General features: G+C 51.6%; 1 protein-coding gene across 1 annotated transcript; it reads right to left on the bottom strand.

Annotated features, from left to right (window-relative positions):
- Window positions 1–586: 586 nt before the first annotated feature.
- On the bottom strand, window positions 587–7,991 carry LOC119925900 (serine protease inhibitor A3M-like). The gene is made up of 5 exons (XM_038744421.1): window positions 7,805–7,991; window positions 6,528–7,148; window positions 4,807–5,077; window positions 3,184–3,331; window positions 587–1,018 (listed from the first exon to the last, which is right to left on the bottom strand). The coding sequence occupies exons 2-5, from the start codon at window positions 7,129–7,131 to the stop codon at window positions 740–742; spliced, it is 1,302 nt and encodes a 433-aa protein (XP_038600349.1). The 5' UTR covers window positions 7,132–7,148; window positions 7,805–7,991; the 3' UTR covers window positions 587–739.
- Window positions 7,992–17,378: the final 9,387 nt, after the last annotated feature.

Raw genomic sequence — 17,378 nt, 5'->3', positions numbered from 1 at the left:
GTCCGCAGTGTCGAAGGAAGCTGAGAGGTCGAGGAGGATTAGGATAGAGTATGAGCCGTTGGAGTTTGCAAGCAGGAGGTCATTGGTGACCTTTGAGAGGGCAGTTTCTGTGGAATGTAGGGGACGGAAGCCAGACTGGAGAGGGTCAAGGAGAGAGTTGGTGCTGAGGAATTCGAGGCAGCGCGTGTAGACAACTCGTAGACAATGGTAGGAGGGATATGGGGCAATAACTAGAAGGTGAGGTGGGGTCAAGAGAGGGTTTTTTTAGGACGGGAGAGGATGGGAGATAGTGCTTGTGTACTTAGGTGGAGGGAAAAGAGCACACTCAGATGCAAGGGACGACCCCTGCCAGTGGATGATGCTAGTGAGGTTCCTGCCCTCCTCACCCCTGCGGCCTCTCTGCCTCCCCCTTCCCTGCCACTGACCCCGGTCACCCACCCACCTGTCACCCACCATCCCCTCATCTGACTGGGTGTGAGTCCCATGAGATGGGTTCTTGAAGCCCACGAGGTCAGTTCCGGTGCATTCCTGGCTTCTGATGACTCGTTCAAAATTGACTGCCAGAGGAAAAGTCACATCAAAACACTTGGTTCTGACAGGGTAGATTTATTTAGTCAGAGATGCCCCAACACTTTTGACAATGGGGCCCCTGGGATCATCGTGGAGAGGAGCTAAGGGAGATGGAGAAGGTTGAGTAGGGTAATGTCCATGAGCCCAAGACCTGTCTGGATCAGAGGGTTCACGCCTGGCCCTGCAGACCCCCCTTGAGGTTCGGATGGATGACCTTTCCCCAGAAGAGAGTGGTGTAGGCTTTTTCGTGAAAGACACCCACCAGGAAGGGCCTGTTGAAGATGATGGGTGCCTGAGGGGTCGTCTTTGACCTCTCAGGGTGGACATGAGGAGAAAGAGTTGATGGGACTGGCGAGGGGTGCACCGGCCCTGAGGACACCATCACGCTGGTGGACCCCGTAGCTACGAGGCCAGATTCCATCACATCCAGTGTGGCCCTGTGATACACCTATGACAGAAACAGCCAGAGAGACCAAAGTGACCATCCCGGAGATCAGCCAGTCAGCCAGAGGGACCAACATGACCACCAAGGAGATCAGCCAGTCTAACGGAGGAAATTTTGTATTTTTGTCCAAATGCTGTTAGTTAGCCAATCCTATTCCTTAAGCCCCTACTGGGTGTAGAGTACCAGGCTAAGGATTTGGGAGAGTACAAATCACAATAAAACAGACATTCCCTGTCCCCAACGAGCTTACAGTCTACAGGGAAAGGAAACACTGCTGGGACTCGAACCCCCAACCTTTGAATGGTGACCACCACGTACAAGTCCCCCATGTTAACCACTACATCACAGTCCCAGACACTGTGGGATGGGTGGAGAGAAGTTGGCAGAACCATCTGGGTAGGCTGGACCCAAGGGGCCAAGCTCACTGGAACAGAAATCCTGACATTCACACCCAACACACTTAGAGGTCACCAAGAGGCTGTTCGCCCCCATCTACTACATCCTGCATATATGTATATATGTTTGTACATATTTATTACTCTATTTATTTCACTTGTACATAACTATTCTATTTATTTCATTTTGTTAATATGTTTGGTTTTGTTCTCTGTCTACCCCTTCTAGACTGTGAGACCACTGTTGGGTAGGGACTGTCGCTATATGTTGCCAACTTGTACTTCCCAAGCGCTTAGTACAGTGCTCTGCACACAGTAAGCGCTCAATAAATATGATTGATTGATTGATTGTTACCAGAGTCTGCTAGCCGGGGAGATCTGGAGTTGAACAGTGTCTTGCCTGCTGAGATCTCAAACTGCCAGAAGGCTAGAGCCCCCCATTCTTCCGGGGACACTGGGATCTATCTGAGCGTAGCCATCCAGCACCCTAGAGACATCTCTGAGCCCCTCAGCTGTCTGTAGGCCAAGTAGGTGGTCTTTAAGGGCCCAGAGAATCACATTCTAGGGGGTGTAATCGGATACATTCCCAAATCGCCATATCTGACATTTAATGATGCTATAAGATCACTCTGGAAAGAAGGAATCGCTCCATTAGAGAAGGGTCAGGTCAGAGGAGAAAGATTTTACCTGTGAGTATCAACCCGTGACCCCAGATGTTTTTGTACTCACCACACAGATCCTCAGAATCCCTATAGCGACAGGGAAATTCAGGTGCTAGGACAGTGGCTCCTGCCCCTTCGATGTCTCCTTCCCTCACCATAACCTTCCCCTTCCTTGTGTTTAGCTCACCGACCTCTTGATCGATGGGATCCAAACATATGGGTGAGCTCTTCCCTTCCATTTCCCAACTCCTTCTTGCCCCTTCCCTGCAGTCTTTGGCCATCATCGGGGCATTTCCCAGCTGCTCTCCAAATCTACAGAACCCTCCCATTCTCTGTCATCTTTCCGCTCACCTGATGGGATCCTCCCGACCGACACCCAAGACTTCCCTGCCCCTGCCCCTTCAGACCAGCCAACATGCTCCTGCGCCTAAGTCCTCCACTTCAGGCAAAACTGGTGCAATATCAGAAAGTAGTTCAAAACTTCTCAAGGGCAAGGCTCGGCAACATGCTCTGCATGCTTGATATATGCCAACTCCTGATGTATATAATAATAATAATAATAATAATGATGATGGTATTTGTTCAGTGCTTACTATCTATGTGCCAAGCACTGTTCTAAGGGCTGGGATAGATACAAGGTCATCAGATTGTCCCATTTGGGGCTCACAGTTTTAATCCCTATTTTACAGGTGAGGTAACTGAGGCACAGAGAATTTAAGTGACTTGCCCAAAGTCACACGGCTGATGAGTGGTGGAGCCAAGATTAGAACCCATGACCTCTGACTCCCAAACCCTGCTCTTTCCACTGAGCCACATTGCTTCTCTAAGGCAATCCCAGGGTTCCGCCTCAGTCAGGAAGCTGTCACTTCTTGGGATGGACTGCGGGTCTCCATTAGAGAGCATCTGACCACAGAGACGTCCATTACCTACTCCAGGCTCGAGCCTCCCAGTTCCCGGAAGTTCCCCAGATTCCTCCCTGGACCATGAGGTCATCCCCTGCTCCCCAGCCCCTCTCCCATCAGGCAGCTGTTGGGATGGGAGGCCATGGTGAAGACCCTTGAGCATCACTGTGGTGATTATTCGAGTGGTTGCCTGAACACGATCAACTCACCTTGGAGATGGACACACCAGGCTTGTTGCTGAGGCCGGAGAGGTCAGCCTGCTGGGTGAAAAGGTCCTTGATTCCCAAGTCAGAAAGGTACTCCTCCAGCTCGGTGGTAGTAGACAGAGAGAACTTGGGGATGTACAGCTCTGCGTTGCTGGAGAGAGCCCCGACAATGAGAAGCAGACAATGCGGCCATTGTCAGTTTCGCTCCAGAATGAGTCCCCGAGTGATGGGATCATCAGACTGGACATGTCACACCCAGGGCTGGCACTTGTACCAAGCACTTCCCAATCTCCATCCCACACCCCACCATGCCACTTCTCCATCCCTCCACGGATGAGCCCAAGTTCCCCCGGACAAATCAGGTCCCCGTGTTAAAGAGTGATGTTAGGGTGGTCAGGCTTGTGAAGGAGATAGGAAGAGGGGACGGGAACTTTCAGGAGCTGGGGGGGGGGGGGGGTGTCTGGTTAGCACCGTCCCTTGGATCGAAGGGAGAAGGGCTAGTCCAGCACCCATCCTCCAACCCAGCCCTTAGAACAGTGTCCAGCACAAAGAACAGTTCTTGGCATATAGTAAGCTCTTAACAAATAGCATCATTATTATCTTGCCACCCTCACTCCCCTGCCTTCTTGCAATCCCAAGACCCAACCACAAAACCAACCTTGCTGGCCTTTAGTGTCACACCATGTCCAGCCAGAATCCTCCCAGTGGCCTCTACTCCCCCACCCCCAGCCCCCGCTCATCACCATCCTCTCCATTCTCCTCTCCCCATCTTTTCCTGGCCCTGCTACCGTCATTGGAGGGATCCATGGCAGGTGGCACCATGCTAAACTGAAGGGCTGGCAGGGGGGGCACACTGGATGAACCATAGCTGTCCCACCCTTCGTGTTCCCAGTCACCAAATCCTCATAATCCCCCATATCGTTCCTTCATCACGTTCTGAGCCCACCACATTCCCCTTCTCATCTTGCTTCATCTCCTGAACAACCCAGGCATCCTTGGTCACCTCTGACACCTCTCTCCCTTTCTGACTTCCCCTCTCCTTACCAGCACGAATCCTCACGGACCCTGACATATGTGTGGATGCCCGCTTTCACCCACCCACGGGCCCCACCAAACTCAGACCTCTCATCCCTCATTGAGTCGGTTGCACACAGTCTCAGATTCCCCAGGTGATCAGATCATCTCCGGCCTCCACCCCATCCTTGCCTCTTCTCTCTGACTATGGCCCCCTTGTTTCCTGCCACACTTCCACCCTCATCTGGGGTGCTGAACTCTCAAAGCTCACTGAATCCTGGGACAGGGAAACTGGATCTATCTGTCCTCCATCTCCCTCACTAGAATGGTTGCTTTGTGAGCACCGAGATTGGGTCTCAGCAAAAGGCTCCACAGATGTGACAGTCTGATCTCTCCCTGGGAGATGTGCCCCTACACCAGGGCCGGCTGGAAGTCTGGGAGGATGCTGTTGCCCGACCCTGGACACCGAAGGGGGGCCCAGGCCAGCCCCTCCAGCATGGCCACAAGATGGAGGGGAGGCCCCAGGGACCCGGATCCTGGAGCACAAGTGTTGAAGGCTCCAGACCCCGGTCCCCCAGGCTGCGCCAGAGGGTGCTTCATCGAGGAGATTACCTCAGATCCCTGAGTCGAAACCATTCGAGAAAGACCATCCCACTCAGACTCTCTTCCACTTGCTTCATCTTCCCTTCGTCAGGAAGGATGAAATACAACCCAGATGCTTTCTTGGTTGTCTTATGGACCAGAATGCAGGACAGAGACTCAGCACGGTGGGTTATAAACTGACCCTTCTGGTACATGAAGGGGACCTTGACAACCTCCATGTCGTTCACAAAGAAGTCCATCTCTTTGGTCTTAGTGACATCAAAGGGGTAGTCCCACACACCTGGTTTAGAGAAAGGATAAGAGACCGAGCCAAACTCTTCTGATGTATCCAGGGAAAGGGAAAGAGGTACCCCTCCCCACCCCTAGGACAACACATGTGTGTGACGACAGGAGTGGTGGCCTGAACAGGAGATGGAGACAGACTAGGAGGAAGTGAAACATCAGGGCATGGCATTGTCTTGGGACGATGGCAGCCATGGTGGCATGGCCACACATGGGGCCCAGATAACATCTCCAGGCAGGGGGAGATTGGGAGATGGACCCGTCCTAAAGTTAAGGGCTTGTCCTGAGGAGATGGAAGAGGGCCAAAAATGGGGCCATAAGAACGGACCCCCTAATGACGTCTGAGACACTCATTAGTTAGAATTCTCACCTAGACGGGAAAGACTGGGCTGGAATTTGGGTGGGTGGGGTGTGTGAATGGTGGTGGCATTTCTGGTTTAGAGGATGCCAGAACCACCCAGGCCTGAAGTCAGGAAACTGGCCTTAGGGGTCTTGATCCTTTGGACTGGGGAAGCAACTAGGGTGAGAAGTGACCAGGGACAGATTAAAGATCATCGAGTCTTCTGTGAACCTCATCCTGCACGAGGCTCACTCTCAAATGGGGATTTGACACCCATCCTCCCTTCGTCTCAGGCAGACAAGCACACCAAATCCCAGAGGAGTCAAGCATCTCATCGGAGGCCGTGAGGTGGGCAAACAACAAGGCAGGGATCTGAACCCAGGTCCCTCGACTTCCGGATCCACTCTCTGGTTGCTGAGTACCACCACTGGAAATGCTGGTTAAACAGACCTGGAGGAGCCCTCCCCAGCCCTTCCCAGTCCCTATGCCTGTGGGAGGAGATACCGGTTAGACACTGCCCCCTCGCCTGTGCTCCTGGGTACTCAAGGACCCATTGGCACCACCCTGGGTAATAACACTTTGATCTCTGATGGTGGAGTTGGAGCTTGAGCACCTTAGGGACAGGGAATGGATGGCTCACCATTCCAGACTTCTGGGGCTCTCGATCAGAGCCACCATTACCTCACCATCTCTGAATTAGGGCTCTACATCAGTCCTAACCCCCCTCCTCCCCCCCCCCCCCCCCCCCCCACCAGCTGTCCCCTCCTGGAGCATAAAACATCCTGCAACATAGCAAGGGGGAGCCGTGAGGAGAGGAGGGGGGCGGGATGTCCGTGCCCGGTCTCCAGAGCTCCAGGTGGCTGGTTAGGTATGACTCGCAAGATAGGACAACCTTCCAGAAGAGAAGGAAGGCTTGGCTCGGGGAGAATACATCTGTTGAGATGCTGGGGGAGACTCACCGGCATCTCCACAATAAACACTCCTGGCCATCCTAGGGAAGGGGAATGTGACATCCAACCATAGTGGTTTAACATGGGCCACCGTGCCGACCTCATCATCCCCTCCGCCCCCCACCCCCGACATAGCCCGTCCAGAGTGTGGCTCTCACCTTCAAAGAATGGAGTATTCACGAGGACTGATGAGGTGTGTTCATTCAATTTGGGGCTTGCATCCTTGATCTTGTTAGAGACCAACTCCTTGACGTAGTTGTTTATTTGATTCTCTGCCTTTGAAGTATCCAGGAAGTCCGTATTGATGATCTTGGATTTGAACAATGTAGCAGCCCTGTCTATGAAAGTTTGTGGCGGCAACGCATTTGGGGGGACAAACAGAGCGCTCCCTATTTTTGTGTGTGGCATCATGCCAGGCCCATTGAGAGCTTCTTGTATACACTGGAAACCCTTGAGGATACGTTCATGTGACAGCTCTGTGAGATTGAATTCCAGGGTCTTCAAGATCTGCGTCTGGGTTTGGGATTGTGCCCCGAGGGAGATGGTCACCAAAGAGGATGAGATGCCCACTGGCGAGAACAGGATGGTGTCATTTGGGGCTTTGGAAGTCAACCGCCAGAAGAGCTTGAACCAGAAATCAATGTTGCCTGGGCCGACAGCTATACATGGAATGTCACAGGAGACGACAGCAGCCCCAGAAAGCAAGCAGAGAATGGCCCACAGCCTGACAGACTTCAGCGAGAAGTGGAGGGGGGTCTGCATCCTCCTCGGACCTGATCCTGTGAGGCATCAGGGAATGGGGGAAGATGGAATCACATCAGGGACCACCCACCAGTGGGGAGGCCCATGCCCCAGACAATGGGTGTCCGCAGGGACATCAGAGGCTCCATCTCTGGTGCCGCTGCGTTTGCCCAGGAAGGGATCAGTGGGAGTTTGGCACAGAACCTCCAACCTCAACCTGGCTCAGGCCTCTTTTTGGAATGACTCTGCGGAGTGGAAGGCCATCTCCGAACTCAATGCCAGGCTGAAGGCAGCTTTCAGAAGCATTCAGGGGAATATCTTGCTGGGCATGAAGCCATCATTGGGTGGTCCTCATCCTGTGCTTGCTCTGTACAGAGCCCCGGAATAGACACTCGAGAGATTATGATGGCATCACTATTGCAACCTCCTCTAAGGCAGGGATTGTGTCTACCTAATCTACCCTCTCTGAACATTCAAGTGCCAATTGCATTGCATTTTGCACCCCAGACCTCCCACTGACTGCCAATTATGCACTCTGGGGCTCTGGTCTCCCCGCTTTGGAGAATGGGACCACCCAACGCCTAGAGGCTGAAGAAGGTGGGAAGAAGAGAGCTCCACTGTGGAAGGCCCTCACGCAAGCATGGGTAGGCTGTAGGCAGAGCCATCTCAACACAGCATCAACATCCCCACATACCTCTTTAGATGGAAAGAAGCCTGGTGGAGACAGGGGAGCGCAGCTAGATGGTGCTCAATGGTAACCCCTGATGCTAGAGCTCTCCCACCGCCCACAGGCAGAGTCAATCGGCTGAGATGCGAATGGTTGTGATGTCACACCTGGGGATGCTGGTGGGACACGTCTCTCCGAGCGTCTGAGGAAAGATGTACAATGCTCACCGCTGTCCAGTATTTATCCCAAAGGCTGTTGCGCAACACCATGTTGACCTCACCAATGAACACTAACTGGCACAGTCCTGCATCCGTGTGTTGAGATATCGCCGTTTGACATGACAAACAAAGAGAACCTTCACGTGTCCATGAAGGGAACGTGCTCCTTCCCATGCTGGGTATGACAGGACTCTCCCATTCCATCAGGATGATGCCTCTTGTTGTACTGACTCTCCAAAATATGAGCATGCTGTGGTTTCCCCTGTTCGCTTACAGGGCCCTTTTCAGACAAAGGGCTCTTGGAAGGCCCAAGACCTGTCAGGCTTGGCCATGGAAGGCAGGGCCCTGGGAGTGTAAAACAGGCCCCTCACCTCCACACCAGCTAGCCTCCAACCTAGGGGAGCCATGGGTGACAACCCCACTCACGCCTCCCATCAGACAGGAAACGGCATGGAGAAGAAAGATCCAGCCAGAGTTCCTGCTCCACTGAACACCTGCAAATCAGAATGTGTACAGCTGAAACGCCTGAGTCCATCAATCAATGGTATTTATTGAGCACTCAATGTGTGCAGAGCAGCCTACTAAGCATTTGGAAGAGTATAATATATCAATTAAATGGACGCTTCGAGTTGACCTCCCCCTCACAGCCAGGCCCGCTCCTGCTCAGCCTCTGAGGGATGGATCTCCCAATGGCTCAAGCATGCAGATGGCAGGACAGAGAGGCAGGAGCCCCGGGGAAAGCACATAATCCTGGAATTTGAAGGAATCAGCTTCATGTAGGGAGCCAAGCAGGAAGCCATTTTGTTGGCCAAGAAGCCATTTTAAGAATGACTGTTCTTTGACCTCATGAAAAACAACACCGAAGAAGGAATTCGAGGCGGAACTAAGCTGTTTTGCTGCGGGGTAGATCGTTGCAAAACCAGTCCGTATGTTGGACGTGAAGGATGAAGTAACCTTCCCATCCTGCTTTAACCATTATTGGCCCCGGATCAACGAACAACTGCCACGACACCTGAACGAGTGACTCAGGAACCGTTGCGTTGACCCCGGCAGCCAATACAAGGAGGCAGGTAAAAGGAGGAAGAACCGGACAACAGCACGGCTGTCACCAACCAGCGCAGTCACCATGAGCTGAAACTAGTGCAGTGGCTTTGAGCTAAACTTGCACTGGGAGTCCACGCCATCACTCACAGCCATCATGAGACAGAGTGGTCACCTCAAACCAGCTAAGACGTTCACCAGAAATCTGCACCACTGCATGCAGCCATCATGAGCTAGCTGGGCTCCTCAAACTCCTGTGTTGTGGGACCACCCGTGTGACTGAACAGTTAGATGGACAGCTATGTTTATTTGTGTTGACAAGTGTGTGCACACACACACATGAGTTTACCCCTTTAATTAGACTAAGAATTGAATAAAGCTTTCCCCTGTATACAGTGATGGTTTGGTTTCAATTTGAACTTGTCATTAAGTGCCTGACCAAAGTCTAGGTCTGGCTCCGTGGTGGAGGTTGGATTGGGTCTTAGGCCCAAACATTGAGGGAGATTCTTAGAAGCTCAAAGCCAAACTGGTAAGTCTGGGTAAAGGGTGCTACTTTAGACAACTGGGGGTAGGCTGGGCTGGGCTAGGACTTCAGAGATGGACTCGTGACTTGCCTGAAAATTATGGGGGGACAAATCCTTAGAAGCTCAAAGCCATAGAGGTCAGGCTTGATAAAGGGCTAATGGTGCTCCTTTTCATATCTGTGGAGAGGCTGTGTGGGGTAAGGACCTTAGAGATGCACTCATGGCACTTCCTATCTCGGATCCACTGTCCCCTGCCCTCTGACCTAAGGCCTCCTCCTCACCCAAATGGAGATGTGACACCCAGACTTGTGCCCCTTTTGGCAGTCAGCTCCACAATGGCCAAGAGCCATGTCTGACCCAATTCTCTCACATCTCCCATCGGGACACATCTGGTGTCTCACTGCAGTTGCGGGGAAGCTGGTTTTGGACTGTGAATTCTAAGAAGCGGTGCCACATGGGTCCCGCTAGGTGGAGATCTGTAGAACTGGACACTAGAGCACTTGTTTCCTTTGAGTCACGTCTGAATTAGGGATATTGGAAGGAAGAAGGCCCAATTCCCTGAAGAAAGGAAGAGGAAGAAGGCCTCCCTCATAGACCACACAGATGGGTGTGTGATGTGGAGTGGATTGCCACGTGCATCGCCTGTTCCGACATATCCATGCAGTCAAACGTGTGACCCTCGGAATGTGGGGGTTGAGAAAACTGGACACGCAGGTCCTCAAATTTCAACATTAGTAGGGTGAGTGAAACACCACCCTGTGACTAGTCCACATCTGGTGCTTCCACAGATGACCGTCTGTATGGTCAGAATGTGCAACCTATGTCCAATTGGGTGATGCTTTGGCAGGGTGGATCAGGGAGTCGATGCGCCTTGGGACCCGTCCCGATACTATACCCATGTCTTCCTACTATCTTGGCCCACGGGATGGGATGGGGGTGGGGTGGCTCCTGAGGAGATTTTTCCTCTGACACTCTGTGTAGTTTGGTGAGGGCAAAACCCGAGCCCTCTACCTTCGTGTGAGTAAAAAAACGTACCTTCATCAGCATTACCAAATATTTCCCAACTCCCTGGAAGGCCTCTCATGATGGGCAGGACCACGTGACACACCAGCTACAGCTCCTTGACATGGAAGCAGGGGTAAGAAGTCACTTCAGCTGCCAGAGGAACATCCTTCCCCACACATGTCCTTGCCTGCTCTGTGCCCCAACCTCCTGCCTCAAGTCTCCCCTCCCGAACCCACCAAGGCTCCAACATCTCTCTCCGCCTCTGCTGCACCTGCCCCTCACCTCTGCATCAAAGGCTCCCTTGCCCACCCGACCCCACTGATTTCCCACCGTGCCCTGGTCCATGCACTCTGCTCCTTTGGCACCGACCCGTTTGTCCTGCCTCACTTTCATCCCTCTCACTATTGGTCCTTGGGTGCTGCCCTCCTTCCCTTCCTTACCCGAGGCAGACTGCTGCTCTGCCCACCTCCACAGTTCTTCTGGAATCACATCTTCTCCCGGAGACCTTTCTCTATGAATATCTTAGCTCCCCACCTTATCCCTCTTTCAACAAAGCACATCTCCCACTTACCCTTTCATGATGGGGTTCTTCCCTCCACCTCCAGCACCTCAGAAGTTCATATCTTTAAAATTCTAGGTCAAGTAAAGCACCCCAAATGTGGTGTCTATCTGCACCATTCAAACATAGAAATGACATGGGCCTCTGAGGAGCTTACATGCTCTATCCTAGCCTCCCAGGTGCTCTGTACCACCCTGCACACACAGCAGGTTCTAGAGAAATAATCTGGGCTAATTAACCATCTGACCCCGACTTCCATTTCCTATCTCTTCATCTGAAGCCCACGCCACCTGGCTCCATTGTAATAATGATGATAATAATAATAATAATAATAGCATTTATTAAGTGCTTACTATGTGCAAAACAGTATTCTAAGTGCTGGGGAGGTTACAGCGTGGCTCAGTGGAAAGAGCACGGGCTTTGGAGTCAGAGGTCATGGGTTCGAATCCCGACTCCGCCACATGTCTGCTGTGTGACCTTGGGCAAGTCACTTAACTTCTCTGGGCCTCAGTTACCTCATCTGTAAAATGGGGATTAAGACTGTGAGCCCCACGTGGGACAACCTGATCACCCTGTATCCTCCCCAGCGCTTAGAACAGTGCTTTGCACATAGTAAGCGCTTAACAAATGCCAATTATTATTATTATTATTATTACAAGGTGATCAGGTTGTCCCACGTGGGACTCACAGTCTTAATCCCCATTTTACAGATGAGGTAACTGGCACAGAGAAGTTAAGTGGCTTGTCTAAAGTCACACAGCTGACAATTGGCAGAGCTGGGATTTGAACCCATGACCTCTGACTCCAAAGCCCGTGCCCTTTCCACTGAGCCATGCTGCTTCTCTATGCCATGACCACATTATCAGACTCTGGGATTATCTTCTCTGGACCCCGGGTTAGTTCCCTGGAGGTACCACATCCCTCCCTCACCTGCTCCAGACCAGCTCTGCTCTCAAAGTGCAAAAATTCATTTCCTGGATGCTGTTGCACCCGCTTGGGGATGGCGGGTGCCAGCACCGACCGGGGCTTCACTTCCGGGTCCTGAGGGTGACAACAGAGGCTTCCAATTTATAGATTGAGTCTTCTTCAGGGCTCGCTCTCCTCATAGCATGAGCAGAAAGGTCACCAAGGGCTGGGTGGATGGCCGGCTAAGGTCGCAAACCTGGCTCTGAGTGGGGAGGTAAGGATGGGCCATGCAAGATGGAAAAGGAGTAGAGGGGGCTGCCTCCTGCCTGCTCCCTTCCAGGCGTTTCTCCCATCATGCCAAACTGGGAGTCCCTGTTGCAATGCATTTCCACTGGTGGGACAGGGTGACGGGCGGTCATGGGAGGAGTGGGCTAGGGTGGACAAGGCCAACAGCAGCTCAGAGCTGACAGCGAGGCAAGGAGCCTTTAAAACAGATAGAGATTTGTGGCTGCCGGGAGTCTCTGAGGAGAAGAGATAAACTGATCAGACTATTTGCAGAAAAATGATCTGGGCAGCGTACTCAGGTGTGAACCAGAGAGGCTGGACGTGGGGAAGTCGCCGTGGTGGTTGAGGCAGAGTATGATAGGTGCTCAGTCCAGGGGAAGATTCCACAGACTTTGGAGAGATAGAAGTGGCAGGTATCAATGATGGACTGAGATTGCAAACCAGATGGGAGAGAGGCTTGATTGGAGGAGGATAGAATAGGCCCAGCACCAGTTGCAGCAGAGGTGGCCCAAGTCGCCAAAGGAGAGAGGTGGGCCCCAATGGCAGATGTTGCAATGAGACCCCCACCACCCCCAGAGTACTGCCCCCCACCCCACAGAGCAGGGATGGCAGTGGAGTCCAGCTGTGTCTGCTTCCCATTCAGCCTCACCCCCACACTGCCCCCAGTTACCTGCCCAAGAGGGGTTGTTTCCTGAAGAGATGCCTGACCATCTCTGACTCTCCCCTCATCCAGTTGAGCTGAACTCCCACAGGACAGAATCCAGGGCCTTGCGATGTCGGTTCCAGCATGATGCCAACCTCCACCAGCTCATTTTTGGTCGGCCGCTGGAGGAAAATAATAATAATAATGATGATGGCATTTATTAAGCACTAACTATGTGCAAGGCACTGTTCTAAGCACTGGGGAGGTTACAAGGTGATCAGGTTGTCCCATGGGGGGTTTACAGTCTTAATCCCCATTTTACAGATGAGGTAACTGAGGCACAGAGAAGTTAAGTGACTTGCCCAAAGTCACACAGCTGACAATTGGCGGAGCTGGGGTTTGAACCCATGACCTCTGACTCCAAAGCCCGTGCTCTTTCCACTGAGCCACGCTGTTTGGATAAACTTATTTCATTCACAGTTCATTGACAAAATTGTCATCCTACGTGAGTGGAATGATTCTGGTTCTCCAGAGATGTTCTGAGGTGTCGGGCCCCTGGTCACTGAAGAGAGGAGCTGAGAAAGATGGAGACAGTGGCACGGAGCCATGGCTGCAGGACAGAGGCCTGTGCTGGTCAGCAGGGTCCTGGCCCATCCCCAGGGCCACGTGGCATGGGTCTGGGTGTCAGAAGGACCTGGATTATAATCCTGGCTCTGTCACTTGCATGCTGTGTGACCTTGGGCAAGTCACTTCACTTCTCTGTGCTTCCCTCATCTGTAAAAATGGGACATAAGACTGTGGGACAGGGACAGTGTCCAGCCTGACTAGTTTGTATCTAGTCAGCTCCCCCACTTAGCTGTGTGACTTTGGGCAAGTCACTTAACTTCTCTGCGCCTCAGTTACCTCATCTGTAAAATGGGGATTAAGACTGTGAGCCCCCCGTGGGACAACCTGGTCACCGTGTAACCTCCCCACCGCTTAGAACAGTGCTTTGCATATAGTAAGTGCTTAATAAATGCTGTCATCATCATCATCTATCCCAGCGCTTAGAACGTTGCCTGCCACATAGTAAGCGCTTAACAAATACCATTTTCATCACTCTTGTTATTAAGGGGAATGGAGAGCCGGATTGACAACCTTTCTGCAAAAGAGCTTGACACAAGCATTGGTGCAAAGATTCCCACCAGGAATGAGCTGTTTAAATGCACAGGGCTGGAACTGGGCAACAGAGCCAGCCTGTAAGACAATGGATGGGAGGCATGACAGGACCTTCGTGTGGCACCCGCAGCACCCACAGTGTCAATGTCATCGTCCCTCACCTCCAGCATGGCTCTGGGCCACACCTACAAGAAAGATGGCCAGAGTGACTGACGCTTGGCTCAGAAAGGAGCCTGGTCGAGGAGAGGAAAAGAATGCCTGGGGAGCTATCAGGGAAGCCACAGGGAATCTCCCATACCCTCCAGGGAATTCTCAACGGCCTGAATCTGGGAGAAGGGGACTGGCCGGGGACGTGGCGGCTCGTCCCCATCTGCTCTGTATTTCTCCTCTGATGGCCAGGGCTCCAACAGCTCCTTGGGCAGCCTCCCAATACGCTCTTGGAAGGTGTTGTCCACCCCAGAATCTAGAGCCAAGGGAAGGCCCAAGGCCCCTGAAGGGGAGGATTGAGTTCCCCCTCTTCAGTGTCTAAGGAACCCACATTCTCCACCCCTCCTCTCCCCTGCACCAAGAATCCCTAATGCTACGGCACATGCATCTCATGCCCAGGAAGTTTTCCCAAGCATCTCATCTTGCTGATGGGGGAAGAGAGAATGAAGTGATGAGCTTGGCCCCTTGCATTCTGTCAAGTACTGAGAGTTTGGAATCTTTCAGTCACTACACGTTCAGAAATCTGTGATGAGCTCACTCTAAATTTTTAATTCTAACCTGTTCTCTCTCAAACTCTTCACCAAACACCAAGCGGAAACACCATGGACACAGGGCCTCAGAAGACCTGGGTTCCCAACCCAGCTCTGTCTCTCACTAACCGAGAGCACTGGTGAGTACCTTACCTTCTCCGTCGTTCAATTGCATCCCCTTTAGACAGTCAAGGAAATTCCATCATCTCCTTCCCCTGCAGACAGGGAGTCCCTGAATGGGCAGGAACTAAGCCCAACTAGATACTCAATAATCTAACTCAGTGCTCATTCTCTGTCCCTTTTGTGGGCTCCTCCTCTGCCTCCCATGCCCTAACTGTGGAGTTCCTTCAAGGGTCGATTCTGGATCCCCTTCTATTCTCCACTGACATCCACTCCCTTGGAGAACTCATTCACTCCCATGCCTTCAACTACCACTTCTATTCAGATGATTCCCAATTCTAAATCTCCAGTCCTAATCTCTCTCCCTCTCTACAGTCTCACATTTCTGCCTAGGGGGACAAGGGGACTTCAATATCCACATATATTCCTGCAGACCCTCTAGCTAGCCACTTTCTATCACTCCTCAACTCCACTGATAATAAGAATAACACCTGTGGTATTTGTTACTATGGGCCAGACACTGTACTAAGCAAATCAGGTTGGACACAGTCCCCGTCCCACGTGAGACTCAACAGTCTGAAATCCCCATTTTACAAATGAGGTAGCTGAGACACAGAGAAGTTAAGTGACTTACCCAAGGTCACACAGCAGACAAGTGGCAGAGCGTGGATTAGAACCCATGACCTTCTGACACCTAGGCCCATGCTCTATCCACTATGCCAGCTCTACCCTATCTTTCCCATCCACCAACTTGGACACACACTTGATCTCATCATCTCTAGCCACTGCAAAATCTCTACCTTCATCAACTCTGAAATCCCTCTGTCTGACCACAACTTCCTCACCTGCCTTCTCTCCCACACACCTGTTTCTCCAAGTCTGTGTGTTACCTCATAAAGACCTTTGATCTTTCAATCCCATCTATTTTCTCAAGTCATCATGCCCCACTTAGCCTCCAGAACCAAATCAACTTCCCTTGATCACCAAATTGACACTTTCAACACGACCCTCTCTACTGAAATCAACTCGCTCCCCTATCACTTCTTCAATCTTGTACCATGAACCCACAGCCTTGGATCACTTCCACAGTACACCTCCATCACTCTTGTTCACCTGCCACAGAGCGCTGCTGGCAGAAATCTAGATGTCAAGCTGACCTGGTCCATTTCAAGTTTATCTTTGCATGCGTCAACTCTGCATTCTCCTCTGACTGGAAAAAATATTTTTCCATCCTTTTTGACACCTGTACCCATTGCCTTCACCAGTTGTTCCAGAAATTTAACTTCCTCCTCAAACCCCTCTCTCTGCACCTCCCCCATCCCTTGCCCCTAATGATCTGGCCACCTATGTTATTGAGAAAATGGAAACTATCAGGTGTGATATCCCTAAAACCTCCCCGTCCCTCCTCCCTCTTGCCCCTTCTTCAACTCTCCCATCTTTCCCAGAAGGACATCAAGAAGAGATCTCCTGCCCTCTCTCAAAATCTACCCAATCTACCTGTGCATCTGACTCCATCCCTTCACACCATATTAAAACACTTGCCCACTCCCTTCTTCCTTCCCTAACCATTCATTCATTCAATTGTATTTATTAAGTGCTTCCTGTGTGCAGAACACTTTACTAAGCACTTGGAAGAGTGCAATACGACAACAAACACACATATTACCTGCCCACAATGAACTCACAGCCTAGAAGGGGAGATGGACATTAGTATACATAAATAAATATAAGAATTACAGATATATAAGTAAGTATTGTGGGGCTGGGAGGAGGGATGAAGGAAGGGAACAAGTCAGGGTGCCTCAGAAGGAAGCGGGAGGATAGGAAAGGAGAGGAGGCCTTTGTCAGGGAAGACTTCTTGGAGAAGATGTGCCTTCAATAAGACTTTGAAGTGGGGGAAAGCAATTATCTGTCAGATATAGGAGGGAGGGTGTTCCAGGCCAGAGGCATGTTAGGGGTGAGAGGTCATCGGTGAGATAGACAAGATTGAGGTACAGTGAGAAGGTTAGCATTGTAGGAACCAAGTGTGTGTTCTGGGTCGTAGTAGGAGAGTAGCGAGGTGAGGTAGGAGAGGGCAAGGTGAATGAGTGCTTTAAAGCCAATGGTGAGGAGTTTTTGTTTGGTGCCGAGGTGGATGGGCAACCAATGAAGTTTCTTGAGGAGTGGAGAAACATGGCCTGTACATTTTTGAAGGAAAATGATCCAGGCAGCAGTCTGGAGTGGGGAGAGAGAGGAGGCAGGGACCTCAGCAAAGGGGCTGATATAATAATCAAGGCAGGATATGAGAAGCGCTTATATTAACATGGTAGCAGTTTGGATGGAGAGGAAGGGATGGATTTCAGCAAGGTTGTGATGGCAGAACTGCCAGGATTTAGTGATGGCTTGAATATGTGGGTTAAATGAGA

The sequence above is a fragment of the Tachyglossus aculeatus genome, chromosome 1 (genome assembly GCF_015852505.1).
Source record: "Tachyglossus aculeatus isolate mTacAcu1 chromosome 1, mTacAcu1.pri, whole genome shotgun sequence".
In the NCBI taxonomy this organism is placed as follows: Eukaryota; Metazoa; Chordata; class Mammalia; order Monotremata; family Tachyglossidae; genus Tachyglossus; species Tachyglossus aculeatus.
This window is presented reverse-complemented; position numbering and strand designations above follow the sequence as displayed.